The sequence below is a fragment of the Octopus sinensis genome, linkage group LG3, assembly GCF_006345805.1.
Source record: "Octopus sinensis linkage group LG3, ASM634580v1, whole genome shotgun sequence".
NCBI lineage: Eukaryota > Metazoa > Mollusca > Cephalopoda > Octopoda > Octopodidae > Octopus > Octopus sinensis.
The window spans coordinates 142,461,991-142,477,896 of record NC_042999.1 but is presented as its reverse complement, the minus strand read 5'-3'; the positions used below and the strand labels follow the sequence as shown (position 1 = coordinate 142,477,896).

At 33.1% G+C, this 15,906-nt stretch overlaps 1 protein-coding gene across 2 annotated transcripts in view; it reads left to right on the top strand.

Moving 5' to 3' along the window:
• Positions 1–14,800, top strand: part of LOC115209719 (synaptotagmin-9-like) — a 278,879-nt gene extending 264,079 nt beyond the window's left edge. Inside the window, exons 3-5 of one of the 2 annotated variants that reach the window (XM_036501443.1) lie at positions 3,617–3,737; positions 14,114–14,285; positions 14,386–14,800. In XM_036501443.1, coding sequence (XP_036357336.1) covers positions 3,617–3,737; positions 14,114–14,285; positions 14,386–14,620 — 528 coding nt within the window. In that variant the 3' untranslated portion in view covers positions 14,621–14,800. The remainder of the gene's footprint in view (positions 1–3,616; positions 3,738–14,113; positions 14,286–14,385) is intronic. The other variant, XM_029778215.2, reaches the window with a different exon arrangement.
• Positions 14,801–15,906: the final 1,106 nt, after the last annotated feature.

Genomic DNA, 15,906 nt, shown 5'->3' with positions numbered 1-15,906 from the left:
ATATACGAAGCCCAATATACCCATCATGACTACCCGTCTGATAAGGGTACACCAGGCACATGCATCACAACCATATGTGCGCGACATGGTGATCTCATAAAAAGATAAACAGCACATGACCTTGCAGGTGGGGCCCAGTTAGAATTTTCTTTTGGTTGAGTAGCCCATCCTGCTCAAAAGGTCCCTGAATAAGGGTTGTTTAAGGATGTTGAAAAAAACCACCCATGTTTCCAGAGGTGAATTATTCAAACCCCAAAGAATCCCTCTCAACACATGGCTATGATGCTCCCCCACTACTTCTGCTCGTGATCAGAGATGCACATATCGTCAGCCACTAAGGGACATGCTCAACTGGTTAAAGTCAAACAACTGACAAGCAAATCTGTGGTATTGAGCAGAATATTTGCTGTAGCCCATCTTTTATACCAAGACAAAACAATGTACATGATAACACTTCCAATCAGTTAAGATCAGAAGCCATGAGAGCCACTGCCTTGTACTGCATCAGGGCATTTATTATTATTATTATTATTATTATTATTATATTATTATTATATATTATTATTATTATTATTATTATATATTATTATTATTATTATTATTTTTTATTATTATTATTATTTTTTATTATTATTATTATTATTATTATTATTATTATTATTATTATTATTATTATCTTTCTTTCTTTCCTTGGTAGTTTCACATGAGTTTCTACACCACCACTTACTACACCTCCATGTCTTCTGAGGTGTGTTCTTATTTTTTGTGGGAATTGGAGGAGTGTAGATTCCCCCTGTTGGTGTACTGTATCAATCCGTTTTGTTATGGAGTTTAGATTTTTGTTATATTAGTATATGTTCTATTTTGAATGGCAAATGCAGCATAGGCTGTGTTATTTCACTGGGCCTTAGTTTTGTATAACATATATTGTGTAAGTAATGTTATTTTAGATCATTTGGTGCTTATTTCATAGGGTGTGTTGTGTACAAAGATTGTTATTTGGGTTATTCTGTTGAATTGTGAGCTATTCTATTGAATTGATAGTGTCTTGCATTGGATGTGGCTGTTCCTTGCAAAGATTTTTTAGGCAGTGTTGTGAGTCCTTGTATGGTTTCCATGGTTTTGGGGGTTTTTTCTTCTTTTTTCATATTTTTAATCATACCTGCCAAAAGCTATTACGTACTGATTTAATTAGCACAGATATTCTCTTAAGTTTTGATGACAAGTCTCCTCCAACCTCAGGAATATTTCTTTGGAATCTTTGCAGAATACAAGATACAGTTTCTGCAGGTTAACGATACATATCTCAATTCCAATATCCCCCAGCTTCTTAGGAAGCAGTTTCAGTGCTAAATACACTAATTATCACAGGGACAATTGTCAATTTTGTCTTCTACAATCTCTTCATCTTTCTGGCTAGTCACAGTGATATTTGTTCCAGCTCTTTATACTCTGAGTTCTATCCCACCAAGATCAACTTTGCCTTGTATCCTTTCATGTTCAATAAAATAAAATACCAGACAAATACTAGGGGTAATTTAACTGACTATCCCCCCACCTTCAAATTTTAGACCTTGTGCCTATGTTAGAAACAGTTATTATTATTATTGTTATTATTATTATTGTTGTTGTTGTTGTTGTTATTATTAGTTGAAAACTCTCAGCTTATTTTGCTGGGCATGATGGAAAGTGTCAGCTGTCCACAGCCAGCAGATTAAGGTGACACCTGTTTATTGGTCATGCTTCAAGAACCCTGCAAAGAATTCTTTGCAGTTCCAAGCAATGATGATTTTTGTCGATGTTCTATCTTTACATTTGTACCTATCTTTTTGAGCTACATTAGTAGTTGAGGGCCAATTACTACTGGATCATGTCCACTCTCCTCATTGCCCACACCCTGCATATTTCCCACTTCAAATTGTCATAGTTGTTCACTTTTTCTTCTTTCTCTTTGACACTGCTGTCACCAGAACAAGCTATGTTGATTGTCATAGAAGTTTTTTTTTGTTGTTGTTGTTGTTGACCACAACAATGTCAGGCTTCTGATGTCTGATCAACAATTATTATTATTATTGATTTTATTTAGGTTTATTCATATTCCTTGTATAATCTATGTGTGTAACAGGTTACTACATGTAACCTTAGATATCCACAAGCTTTCAATAGTCTTTCAAGTGCTTAAAACCCTCCTGATAACATTTCCTGTCCCTAAGAGGCAAACCTTCTGTAGAAGCCCTACAGGGCATTCTATTCCATTCTCCATTAAATATTTGTCTATATCTTTGGTCACAGTTCCCAATGCATCAATTATTATAGGATTATTTTCATTATTATCATTGTTTTACTTCTCAGAGCACTCAATCCTGTTTGCTCTGGTTGATTCTGTGAGAGCAGACAGTAGCTTGTTGTCAGAGGTCTACTATTATTATTATTCCACTTATGTAAAATTTAATACATTATTTTACTGCACAACCAAGGACCCTGGGCACATGCCTCGTTTTGCTTCATTCCAATATTTTTTTTAAATCAATTACTATTGACTTGGGGGTGCACCACATAATATATATGTAGTGGTATTTTCTGTCATATTTATTTTCTGTTATCCATATAGGATATTTTGTTTATATATTTTTGTCTGTATCACTTTTTATCATTATCACAGCAGTTTTATGCTTTAAATCTACATATCCTAGATATCTCTATTTCCAGTTCTTATATTAGTTTCTCCATTTCATTCAAAGATATATCATCATTTATTGGAATTGTTATCTCAATTAGGAGACATTTTTTTCCTTTTCCCTTGTAGTCTTTGACATTAATATCAACATGATTTACTTTAATATTCTTGCCTGTTTGAAATGGCATATCCTTGAATATGGTCACTTGGTCATTCTTTAATATCTTCCATAGTATGTATTGGGTCATCCCATAAAAAATGCATTTTTTTCAATTGCATGAACTAAAAGTCAGAGGGGGACAGAATAAACTATCTACATCAACTTGCTATAAAAGCAGGTAGTAATTTTATCTTGTCCTTATTGTTAGTGTAAGTTTTGAAGAGTGCAATTCGATTTTAAGTTATTTTTTCAAAGCTATAATGGAAGTGACAAAGAAGCATATTCAGTTATTATTATTATTATTATTATTATTATTATTATTATTATTATATTATTATTATTATTAGGCTAGTGAGCAAACAAAATCATTAGCATGCTGGACAAAAATGCTTAGTGGTGTTTTGTATATCTTTACATTCTGAGTTCAAATACTGTTGTAGTTGACTTTGCCTTTCATTCTTTCAGGAGCAATAAAATAAGTACCAGTCAAACACTGAGATCAATGTAACTGACAAGCCACTCACCCAAAATTTCTGACCTTGTGCCCATAGCAGAAAGAATTATCATTACTATTACTATTACTTCAACTACTAGCATTTCCTTTTTCCCTGATAAGGATACAAATACTTTACTAGAATGAAGTTATTCTACAACCCTATATAGCATATTTTATTTTGTGAACCCAAGTCTTTCTGTCATGTTATTGTTCTGGTGCTGTTGATTTGATTACATGAGGAACAATACATACACACAATTTTAAGGTTTCTTCTTTATTTCAGGAAAAAGCTGATCTGGGTGAACTGATGATGTCATTGTGCTACTTACCCACAGCTGGACGCCTCACAGTTACCATCATCAAGGCACGGAACTTGAAAGCAATGGATATCACTGGCTCCTCAGGTTTTTAAAGATTTTTCATTCTTTTATTCCACCCCTCTGACACTTACTCACACACATATCTATGTATATATACATCTATATATATATATATATATATATATATATATATCAGCTGAGCATTCCTAATCCTGCAGGCATGTGGGTGTTGTTGCCACATAAAAAGCACCTGTGCTGGTTTCACATAAAAGCACCCATATTTGTGCTGTGAAAAGGCACTTAGTACACTGTGTAAAGTGGTTGGCATTAGGAAGGGCATCCAACCACAGAAACCATGCTAAAACAGACTAGAATCTGGTGCAGCCTTCCAGCTTGCCAACCCTGGTCAAACTGTCTAACCTATGCCAGTGGAAAACAAGTTTAACCCCTTTTGTTACCAAGCCGGCTGAAACTGGCTCTGGCTCTGAGTACAAATGTCTTGTTTCCATAAGTTTTGAATTAAAATCTTCTATCAAACCTTAGTCACAATTTACGTTCTTAACACTAGCTTATTGATAACTAAGTTATTTTACTAAATTCTTTGTTATATTTAAAGTAATTGAAAGAAACACAGAGCATCTCAAAATAAACACAGTAATGAAAGGGTTAATAATGACCATCATCATAATCATCATGATATATATATCATCATCATCATCATCATTTAACGTCTGCTTTCCATGCTGGCATGGGTTGAATGGTTTGACTGCTTACTCCTTTGTAAGTGATATTTGGTCATGGGAAACTATTACCTTGCTTGAAAATAAGTGGGGGTTGTCAATGCAAAGGGTATCCCCTCAGAATAATCTGTCTCAACAAATTCTGTCTAATTCATGTAAGCATGGAAAAGTAGGCATTAAAGCAATAATCATGACTATGATGATGAGATTCATTGATTTTTGTTAAATATATTCAAGTTGATTATTTCTATTCCAAAATGTAATTACAACAGGAAGCAAGGACTGAAAAAACCACACATGAAATTCCAGGTATTGTGGAAAACAGTGATAAATTAAGTTTACTTGTATCAGTGATATCGAATATACATCAGTTCACAATTATTTATGACTTCTTCTGAATTGATGTAGTAGTGGTCAATGCGTATTTATATTTTATTTGCTATGGTTTATATGACATATAATTAAGTGTTTACTGTGAAGTATAATTAGATATATATTAAGTCTATTTACTTTGAAGATTCTACTTTGAATAGTGTGGTATATTTTAAAATGTATTGCAGATAACAATTTTTCAAAATATAACAGAACACTTGATAAATTATATAATTAAGTATTGGTTTCTGAAACTATTGATTTTTTATAGTCAAATATTGTTTTCCTGTTGCTTTTTGGTTCATTATTTAGAAATATTGCTGCTGAAAGTTAATGTTTCACACCGACAGAGGCTTGGTTGGTTGTGTGGTTAAGAAGTTTGCTGAAATGTCCTGGAATGTTGGTTTTAATAGATTTTCTTATAATTAGATTCTTTTAATTTTGTTTCAACAGTATAATGATCATGAACTGAAAAAAATTGGTTTTATAGAAAAACTTGCTATACTGATATAATGGAACTTTACCTATACAGACATACATACATGCATGCATGCACACACGCATGCACACACACACACACACACACACACACACACACACACACACACACACACACACACACACACACACATACAGACACACACACACATACATGCATGCATACATATATCCAAGCCTAATAGTCATTCTACAAATGAAGATAAATGTGAAACGAAATTCTAATCTACATCTTAATTAAATGTTCGAACATTTCATCAACTCTATTTATCTACCTCTAACTTCCCCCATAGTACATACACCTTTCTTTCTCTGACACACTTCTCTTCCTTATCCCCTCCACTTCACATCAATGATTGTACATTATAGGCTTTTCTATTTATTTTTTCATTTCTGTTCTCTCTCTCACACACACACAAACTTTCTGTAAATTTATAGACATACATATATATATTATGCAAGCAAACAAGTAACACTCCTCTTTAACAAACAGTGAAAAATAAACTGGAAACAATGTTTCAAGATAGAAAAAGAGGTGAGATTAGTTCCTCCTTCAGCTAGAGTTAAATGATGTCAATGAAAAAGTCTTGCATCACAAGAGAGTTTCTGAAAGAAAACTAATTAACTAGAAATTTAATTTAAACCAATCAACAACTTACAGGGGTATGAGGGGAAAATCAATAAATGTTATAGAGGCTCATTCTTTAGGAGATAAATATTTATTCTGGAGAAAAATCAGGAATGAGGAAAAAGACTTCAACTATGATGTAAGTGGTTAAAAGAATCAATGGTAACAGCCTTAAGACTGTGATTGAAGGACTTCAGAAGAGGAAAGCATCAGAAAAACATGATTGTTTCTTCCTGAAACCATTATCAAATAGTATAATTTATCAAGCATTTATTTTGTTATACATTGGGCCTCATGGAAGCAAAGTGGCTAAGTTCCTTTCAAGTGTTAGGCCTCATGGAGGCAAGGTGGTTGAGTTCCTTTCAAGCGGGCCTCAAGGAGGCAAGTTAGCTGAGTTCCTTTTGAGCATTGAACCTCATGGAGGCAAAGGGGCCAAGCTCCAGAGCCACATGGAGGCAAGGTGGCTGAGTTCCTTTCGAACAGACCTCATGGAGGCTAGATAGCTGAGTTCCTTTCGAGTGTCGGGCCTCACGGAGGCAATAACCAAGACTTTTAGCATTATGTCGTGCTTGAGAAGAAGACCCATCAAGCTAAGCAAAATCACAGTCGTAGCAGACACAGATGTCATGTAAATGGCATCCGAGCCAGTGGCACATAAAAGCACCCATTACACTCTCAGAGCAGCTGGTGTTAGGAAGGGCATCCAGCAATAGAAAATCATGCCAAATCAGACTGGATTTTGGCGCAAGCCTTCCAGCATGCCAGCCAAGTCAAACCGTCCAACCCATGCCAGCATGAACAACGGACACTAAATGATGATGATGATATCTTCAATACATTTTTAAATATACCGAACCATTCAAAGTGGAATCTTCAAAGTAAATAGACTTAATATATAGCTAATTATACTTCACAGTAAACACTTAATTATATGTCATATAAACCATAGCAAATAAAATATAAATACACATTGACCACTACTACATCAATTCAGAAGAAGTCATAAATAATTGTGAACTGATGTATATTTGATATCACTGATATCAAAGTAAATTTAATTCATCACTGTTTTCCACAATACCTGGAATTTCATGTGTGGTTTTTTCAGTCCTTGCTTCCTGTTGTAATTACATTTTGGAATACAAATAATCAACTTAAATATATATATTTAACAAAAATCAATGAATCTCATCAGCCTAATCATCATTATTATTTTAATGTCTACTTTTCCATGCTTACCCTTCCCATTGTCAACTTCCACCTATTTTCAAGCAAGGTACTATTTTCCCATGAATGAATATGTTTCGTGGAATGAAAACACATGACACTGTTTGTGTGACAGTGAGACTCATTTACAAATATCACATAATCCTTTCTACTATAGGCACAATGCCTGAAATTTTGGGGGAGGGGGCCAGTTGATTATATCGACCCCAGTATGCACGTGGTACTTAATTTATCAACTCTGAAAGGATGAAAGTCAAAGTCAACCTTGGCAGAACAAATATCACATGATAAGGAGGGACAGACACACACATGCGCACGCACATGCACACACATTAACATATATATATATATATATATATATATATATATATATATATATATATATATATATATGTGACATGCTTATTTCTGTTTCTGTCTACCATACTGACTCACAAGGCTTAATTGGCCCAGGGCTATAGTACAAGACATTTGTCCAAGATATCATGCAGTGGATTGAACCCAAAACCATATGGCTTGGAGCAAACTTCTTTACTAAGTAGCCATGCACACACCTCCACTAAAACTATACTTTAAAATGTCCATTTTTATCCCCTATACCTTTTATCTTTTACTTGTTTCAGCCATTACACTGAAGCCATGCTGGGGCACCACCTTGACCCCAGTACCTCTTTTTAAGCCTGGTACTTATTCTATTGGTCTCTTTTGCTGAGGCGTTGAGCTACGGGGACACAAACACACCAATAATAGTTGTCAAGTGGTGGTGATGGTGGGGACAAACACAGACACAAAAACACATATACATAGGTATATATACATATATATGATAGGCTTCTTTCAGTTTCCATTTATCAAATCCACTCACAAAGCTTTCATTGGCCTGAGGCTATAGTAGAAAACACTTGCCCTAGGTACCATGCAGTGGGACTGACCCCAGAACCATGTGGTTGAGAAGCAAGCTTCTTATACAGCCACACCAGTACCTGCTTGGAGATTTTTTTTTTATCTTGATTCATTAAGTTCCTTAACACACCTTTTAAAATACACAAGGTTTCCCAGGTGTGTTATAGAAAATGATATTGAATAAACATCCTATATTGCCTCATTTGGTAAAAAAAAAACATACACTATCTTTTCTATTTACATCTACAGTTTACTATATTCATCCTAGATTAATCATCCGAAAATGCAATTTCATGAATTAATATAGATAGTAATAGGGGACAATTTTGTCATTTCCTGGAGATGTTTGCCTATTTTCAGAGTTATACACAAATAAACAGAACAGGGAGGAGAATGTGTGTCAGTTACATCACTGAGGTGGTAAAGTTAGATAGTAATAAAGAAAATCAATTAGAGAAAAGAGAAAATGGAAGAAAAGACTGTATAGGTGAATAAAGGAAGGAGAAATGGAGAAGGAGGGAGGTGTACAATTAACATAACAGGGAGGATCATAGAGAAAAGCATACACTGAACATTTACATTTCTAAAACATACACACACAAACACACATACTTACAAACACGTGTATATATGATATGTGTGTGTGTGCGTGTTTAGATAGATATGTATGTGCACACACACACACACACCACACACACACACACACACATACACACACATACACATATATACATGTATTGACAGGCAATACAATGAGGCTTTGTACACCAGTGGTTAAAAGATATCCAAAAGAAGATAATAGAAAAAATTAAGCAGAAATAATGAGGATGATAATTAGGCATAAATACAACAGATAGAATAAATGAAAAAACTAACCCTCATCAGCTGTCTCTCTAGAATGTTGGTAGTTTCGATGCATTAGATAGCCTAAGGCATTGAAGCCATGAAAATTCCAAGAGGAACAGCTGATGTCATGCATTTTTAAATTCATTTTTCACTTCTGTTACACATTCTCATCAGTTGTGCTTAATCTTTTTCAGTTACATATGTGTGTGTTTGAGTACATACACACATATTTGTCTTTCTCTCTCACTGCATGTGTATGTATTTGTTTGTATGTATGTGTATAAAACCTGGTAGAGTTTTATACACATGGTAGAGTCATTGTAGCCATTAAAAATACACCTACACTGGCATATTCATTAGATTCAGTTTTGCATGTTGTCTCCAATTAACCACTGACAATCTCACTTCATTGTGTATGTTAGTGCATATGTGCATATGCACATGCATGTGTGTATGTATTATTTTGTGAATGTAATCCAATTTTACCATGCTACTGGGTTCATTATATCCATTAAAACCATACTTACACAGCTATGGTCACTTTTACTTTCTTATTATTTTGTAATAATAATATATATTATTAGGGATCAAAGTCTTTTCTTGTATATCTATGATCTGGTCATCAATACTTCTCTGTTTATGTTAAAGTCAATTTCTGGTCAGTTCTGAGAAACTGAGGTATCAATACCTTGGACATACTTTTTATCCCTTTTCTTGTCTTTTTCTTTTTTGCTGTCTTTTTTTCTCTTTTCCTTTTGATGCCATGTAAAGCAAAATTGTGGAATATATTTTCTTTCATGTTCTCTCTCTTTCTACTACCATATATAGTCTTACATCGTTTAGCAATATCTAAGGTGCTGGCTTTGGTTTATAGCCTTATTCAGAAACCTGTGTGGGTGGCAGTAGGATGGTCAGCTTTTTAATCACATTATTTTGTTGTTTTTTTTACTTCTTTTTTCTTCTTTTTCTTTGCCATATCTTCCTCTCTTCCTTTGTATTCTGTAGTTGGTATTTTTCTCAAAGAGGACAGCAATTACTTTAACTTCAAATCTGCCACTAGTAAATTTATACATTGATGTAAATAGGTATAGTCTTGGCTGTATGGAGACACAGTTTGCTGCACAACCATGCAGTTCTGGGCTGAAACCCGCTATGAAGCATCTTGGACAAGGGACTTTTCTTATACTTTATGAGTGGAATTTAGTCAATTGAAACTGCAGATATGTAGGTTTGTGTGTTTCTCTTTGCTTATCCAATGTTCAGACTAAATTTGATAGTTTGCATAAAAAGAAAAAAGCACAATATCTCACCGAAAAATTAAGTATTCTAAAAAATCAAAAAATATCAGCTACATTACAGATGGGACATAACAGTTTACTCAAAGTAGCCACCCTCAGTTTCCACCATGGCCTCAAGATGACCCTGAAACCTGGAACATACATTCTTCACTGCGCCCCTGGGAAGATCTTTGAACACTTCCTTGATCTTAGCCACCAGCTTGGCTTTGGTGTTGCTGGCAGAGCCATTGGTGTCATTCTCAACTGCATCCCATACATAGTAATCAATGGAATTACAATTTTAGGGATTGGGAGGTCAGAAATTGGGGCTGGTAAAGTCATAGAAATTCTCTAACAACTACTTCTGACCTTTTCTGGAGGAAGGCAGAAAGCCAAATCCTGCTGTCACATATACTCTCTGCAGTTTGGGATTGACCACAGTCTGCAGCAGCTTCATATAACCATTTGAATTGAGTCTATGGCTCTGTTCAAAGATGAATTTCAGTGCACAAACACAATCAGAACACTGGTTGTGTCCCTTTTTGCTGGCTACAGATTCATAGTATCTGTGGCAGCTGTCTATGTTATATATTACAACTCTTTACAGTATTCAACAGGCATTGAGCAGCAGTCATGCTGTTAGCATTTTGATACTCAGTGCAAAGCATCATGATACTGGTGACTCTTTTCCAATATTCAGATTGTTTCCAGTCCTTTGAGTCAGCTAACTTTAATTATAAAGATGTGTTAAAGAATTTTCTTTATCTTCTTTTCATTGTATGTATATATATATACACACACACACACACACACATGTAAATATATATAATCTATAGCAATACAAATAAGAAAATGGAGAAACAAATTCATTTCGTTCATCAACTTACAGATATTACAACTACACATTATTTATTAATTATACAAATGGGAACATCAAAATCGAACAAAACAATATACATCAATATGTAATATAATAATAAAAATAATACAAATAAACTGCTCCTTACAGCTGTTTCAGCCTATGGTCAAGAGTCAATTCAACTTATATTGTCTATAGATGTCAGTGTATTATGGTTTTAGGTATTACAAATTATACTTGTATGTTAAAATAACCAAAGGCCTCATCAGAGGATATAATTAACTTGAAAAGTATAATAATAATATTGATATACAAAACATGCTTCATTTATTATCCAATATAAACAAATAAATAAATAATAAGACAAATATCCAAAATACACATATATATATACATATATATATATACATAAACACATATATACATATAAAAAATATACAAATATATATACATATCCATACATAGGCAAATCGTACATAGTAATCACATGCGCAAAATATATAAAGAACAACATTGAACAATATATTACATTACATTGGGTATATCATGCATCATATAGTCAAGTAAATGCATTCTAATGTATATATACTACCATGTTTAACAGCACCAACAGTATTATTGTTTTAACTATAATACTAAACAGAAAATACTCACTATGTTCATGTATACTAACAATACAAAAATTCATGAAACAAGGTACGAAGTATAAATATTCACACATACACATATATATATACACATATGCACAAACAAAATATTTGCATAAGAATATATTAATCATTCAAACATAATCTAGATATTACTTAACGCATCCACGTAACACGAACGAGTTTAATTTTAGCATCCAAAAAATTCAATCCGAATTGTATGTCTACGCTGGTTAGGTCCACAAAATATAAGTCTCTGTTATATGCATATTGGATTTCACAATGTTTACATTTTTGTTATATGGATATTAAAATTAATACATCCACGTAGTGGTATTATATATACATTAGAATGCATTCACTTGACTATATGGCGCATGATATACCCAATGTAATGTAATATATTGTTCAATGTTATTCTTTATGTATTTTGCGCATGTGAATAGTATGTACGATTTGCCTATGTATGTATATGTATATATATTTGTATATTTTTTATATGTATATATGTGTTTAAGTATATATATATATATATATATATATATATGTATTTTGGATATTTGTCTTATTATTTATTTATTTGTTTATACTGGATAATAAGTGAAGCATGTTTTGTATATCAATATTATTATTATACTTTTCAAGTTAATTATATCCTCTGATGAGGCCTTTGGTTATTTTAACATACAAGTATAATTTGTAATGCCTAAAACCATAATACACTGACATCTATAGACAATATAAGTTGAATTGACTCTTGACCATAGGCTGAAACAGCTGTAAGGAGCAGTTTATTTGTATTATTTTTATCATTATACTACATATTGATGTATATTGTTTTGTTCGATTTTGATGTTCCCATTTGTATAATTAATAAATAATGTGTAGTTGTAATATCCGTAAGTTGATGAACAAAATGAATTTGTTTCTCCATTTTCTTATTTACATTATGAATTTACAGTAAAAATATTTTTTACCTTCACCCATTTAATACAATAAATGAATTACTTGCATTGCAATTAAAAGCATTTATGTATTTGGGTACCTTACCAGTTAGTATTTGGGTACCTTAGCAGCAGTATATTCGATAACTGATATCCCATAGTAGGTTACATTCATAACCCCTATCTTACTTTGTATCTATAGCAATATATATCTTTCTCCTTGTCTCTCTCATAATTTCTCTCTCTCTCCTCTCTCTCTCCTCTCTCCTCTCTCTCTCTCTCTCTCTCTCTCTATATATATATATATATATATATATATATATATATATATATATATATATATATAAATGAGTAACAGTAGAAGTACAGGTGTTAATCATCTATATTTATTCACCTGTCTCAGAAGCTGCCTTTTGTAAATTTAATGTACATGTATTTAATATAATATACATGTTTGAATAGCTCAAGAGCAGATTTCTTCTATCAGCTGGGTCTAATTGTCTGCATACACTGCACAAATATCATCCAGCTGGTACTTAGGTACCAAGGTTGATGTTTACATAATATTGTTGTTGTGTGTGTATATTATTCCGCCCTAACAAAGTGCCTCAATTTAAGTACCTAATGCAACTGAATCTTATATTATGTATGTATGTATGTATGTATGTATGCATGTATATATATAAATATATATATTTGTATATATATACATATATACGCACGTCCAGACCAATCCTACGCACTAATACTCTCTCATACACACACACACACACACACACCCTTATACATACTAATACATACACCAACCCTATACATACACACATCCAGACCCCTCCTACGCACTATTAGCTGGTCCCTCAACCCTTTTATCAACCCTATTATCTCCCCTTATTTCGCTCTCGCGTCTCATGTTTGATCTTTGACCTCTGGCCGAAATCAGATCGCCATGTTGATTCGTTAGCTACTGCACGCATTTTTTTTCTCTCCTTCTTTCTGTGTTTTTCTCTCTCTGTGTATCTTTCTGTTGAAGAGCGTAGGCTCGAAACGTTAAAGACTTGTTTTATTTATATTTCCTGAGCGCCATACTAATACAATTGTTCGTTTGTTTTCCACCTGCCTTCGTCTTTTGTTTATTTACATAAAGCTTCCCGTTATATATTATATATGATATATATATATGTATGTATGTATGTATGTATGTATGTATGTATGTATGTATGCATGTATGTATGTATGTATGTATATGTGTGTATGTATAGATCAGTAGCCACTACACACATTTCTTTTCTCTTCTTGTTTTTTTCTGTGTTCCTTTCTGTGGAAGAGCGTAGGCTCAAAACATAAAAGACTTTTTCAATTTCCGAGCGTTATACTAATACATCTGTTTATTTTCTACACTACCTGTCTTCATCTTTTGTTTTTTTCGTAAATTCTCCCTTTATATATATATATATGTGTATATGTGTGTGTGTGTGTGTGTGTGAGTATATACATACAAATCCATTCTGTTTGTCTTCAGATCCCTATGTCAAAGTAGCACTGATGTGCCAAGGCAAACGAATACGCAAGCGAAAGACAAGTGTGAAGAGAAGCACCCTGCGGCCTGTCTACAATGAAGCCATAGTATTTGATGTACCCCAAGAACACATTGAGGAGATCAGTTTGGTCATCAAGGTCGTCGACTATGACAGGTACGACAGAAGTTCTTGCGCATCATAACTATCCGAAAACTTTTCACCTTCATTTCTCTTCATTTGTTTATTTATCTATTTACCTGTTTATTATCTTCAGAATTGGAAGCAATGAAGTAATGGGCTGCTGTGGAATTGGTCCTCATTTTCCTGGTATTGGTAGAGATCACTGGTATGAGATGCTGGAGAATCCTCGCAAGCCACTTGCTCAGTGGTACACTCTGACAGAACAAGTTGATTTTTCAAGCTTAGACAGCACTCCCAATGGTGGGAAACATACCAATTCTTCAAAATCAAAATCCAAAGATTTTAAAGAAAATCTATTTCCAGATTAAAGAAACATAAAAACCGATAATGATTAAATGAAACATGGAAACCAATTACACCCCCCACACACACACATACACACACACTCATATATATATAGATATACATAACAGTTTCATTCTTATTTTCTTATAGCTGACATGCAAGTTTTAAGAAAGAAAGTATGTCTACAAATACATGTATACATACATAAACATATATTTGTGGAAACATATTTCTTTGTATGTGTGTGTGTATGTGTATGTGTGTATGCGTATGTGTGTATGTGTGTGTGTGTGAGTGAGTGTGTGTACTGTCTGTGTTTGTGCATACATACATAAATACACACACACACACACATATATATACACACACACACACACACACACATACATAACATGCATGTTTATATGCAAAGGATATATACATATGGTGTATGTATATATACATACATAGACCAATATCGATCTGTCTAACTTGCTTATCCCTACATTTATTTCTATACCCAGTCAAGTTTGAATCCCTCGAACACTACTAAGTGTATTCTATATGGAGAATATCTGATTCTAATCTCTGATCTATATATATACGTATATATGTATATATACATGTGTGAGTATACATGCATATCTATATGTATCAATATATCATGTGTGTGTGCGTGCATGTGTGTGTGCGTGCATGTGCGTGTGTGTGTGTGTGTGTGAGTAAAAACAGACATTGCCAAATGCTTAAAATGTTTACTTTGCAATCATGAGATCTTGGGTTTAATTCCACTGTGTAATGTCTTGGGCAAGTCTTTTTCAGAAAAGCCTTTAGTCAACCCAAATTTTGTGAGTGAAATTAGGTAGATAAAAACTGTGTGGAAGCCCATTGGATGAATTCTACGTATTATTCAAATGACCAGCCTTGTCACTTTATGTTTTACTGATTCAGTCAGAGAAATTAGCAGTTATGTTTTATGTAGATGTGTAGTATATTCATAAAGTGTATATTGCAATGATAGGCATTAAACCAATGGTCACTTTCTGACCATCCATAAACAAGAATATATTACTCAACATAAAATATATACATATACATATATATATATAATTACACACACACACAGCTAAATGGATATATATATATATATATATATATATATATATATATATATATATATATATATATATATATATATATATATATATATATATATATATTATATATATATATATTATATATATAATATAATAAATAGATATAATGTAATGTCTAAAAGTTGATGAATACCACCTCTTGATCCCCTCCATTTTCTTATAGTTGTGTATAT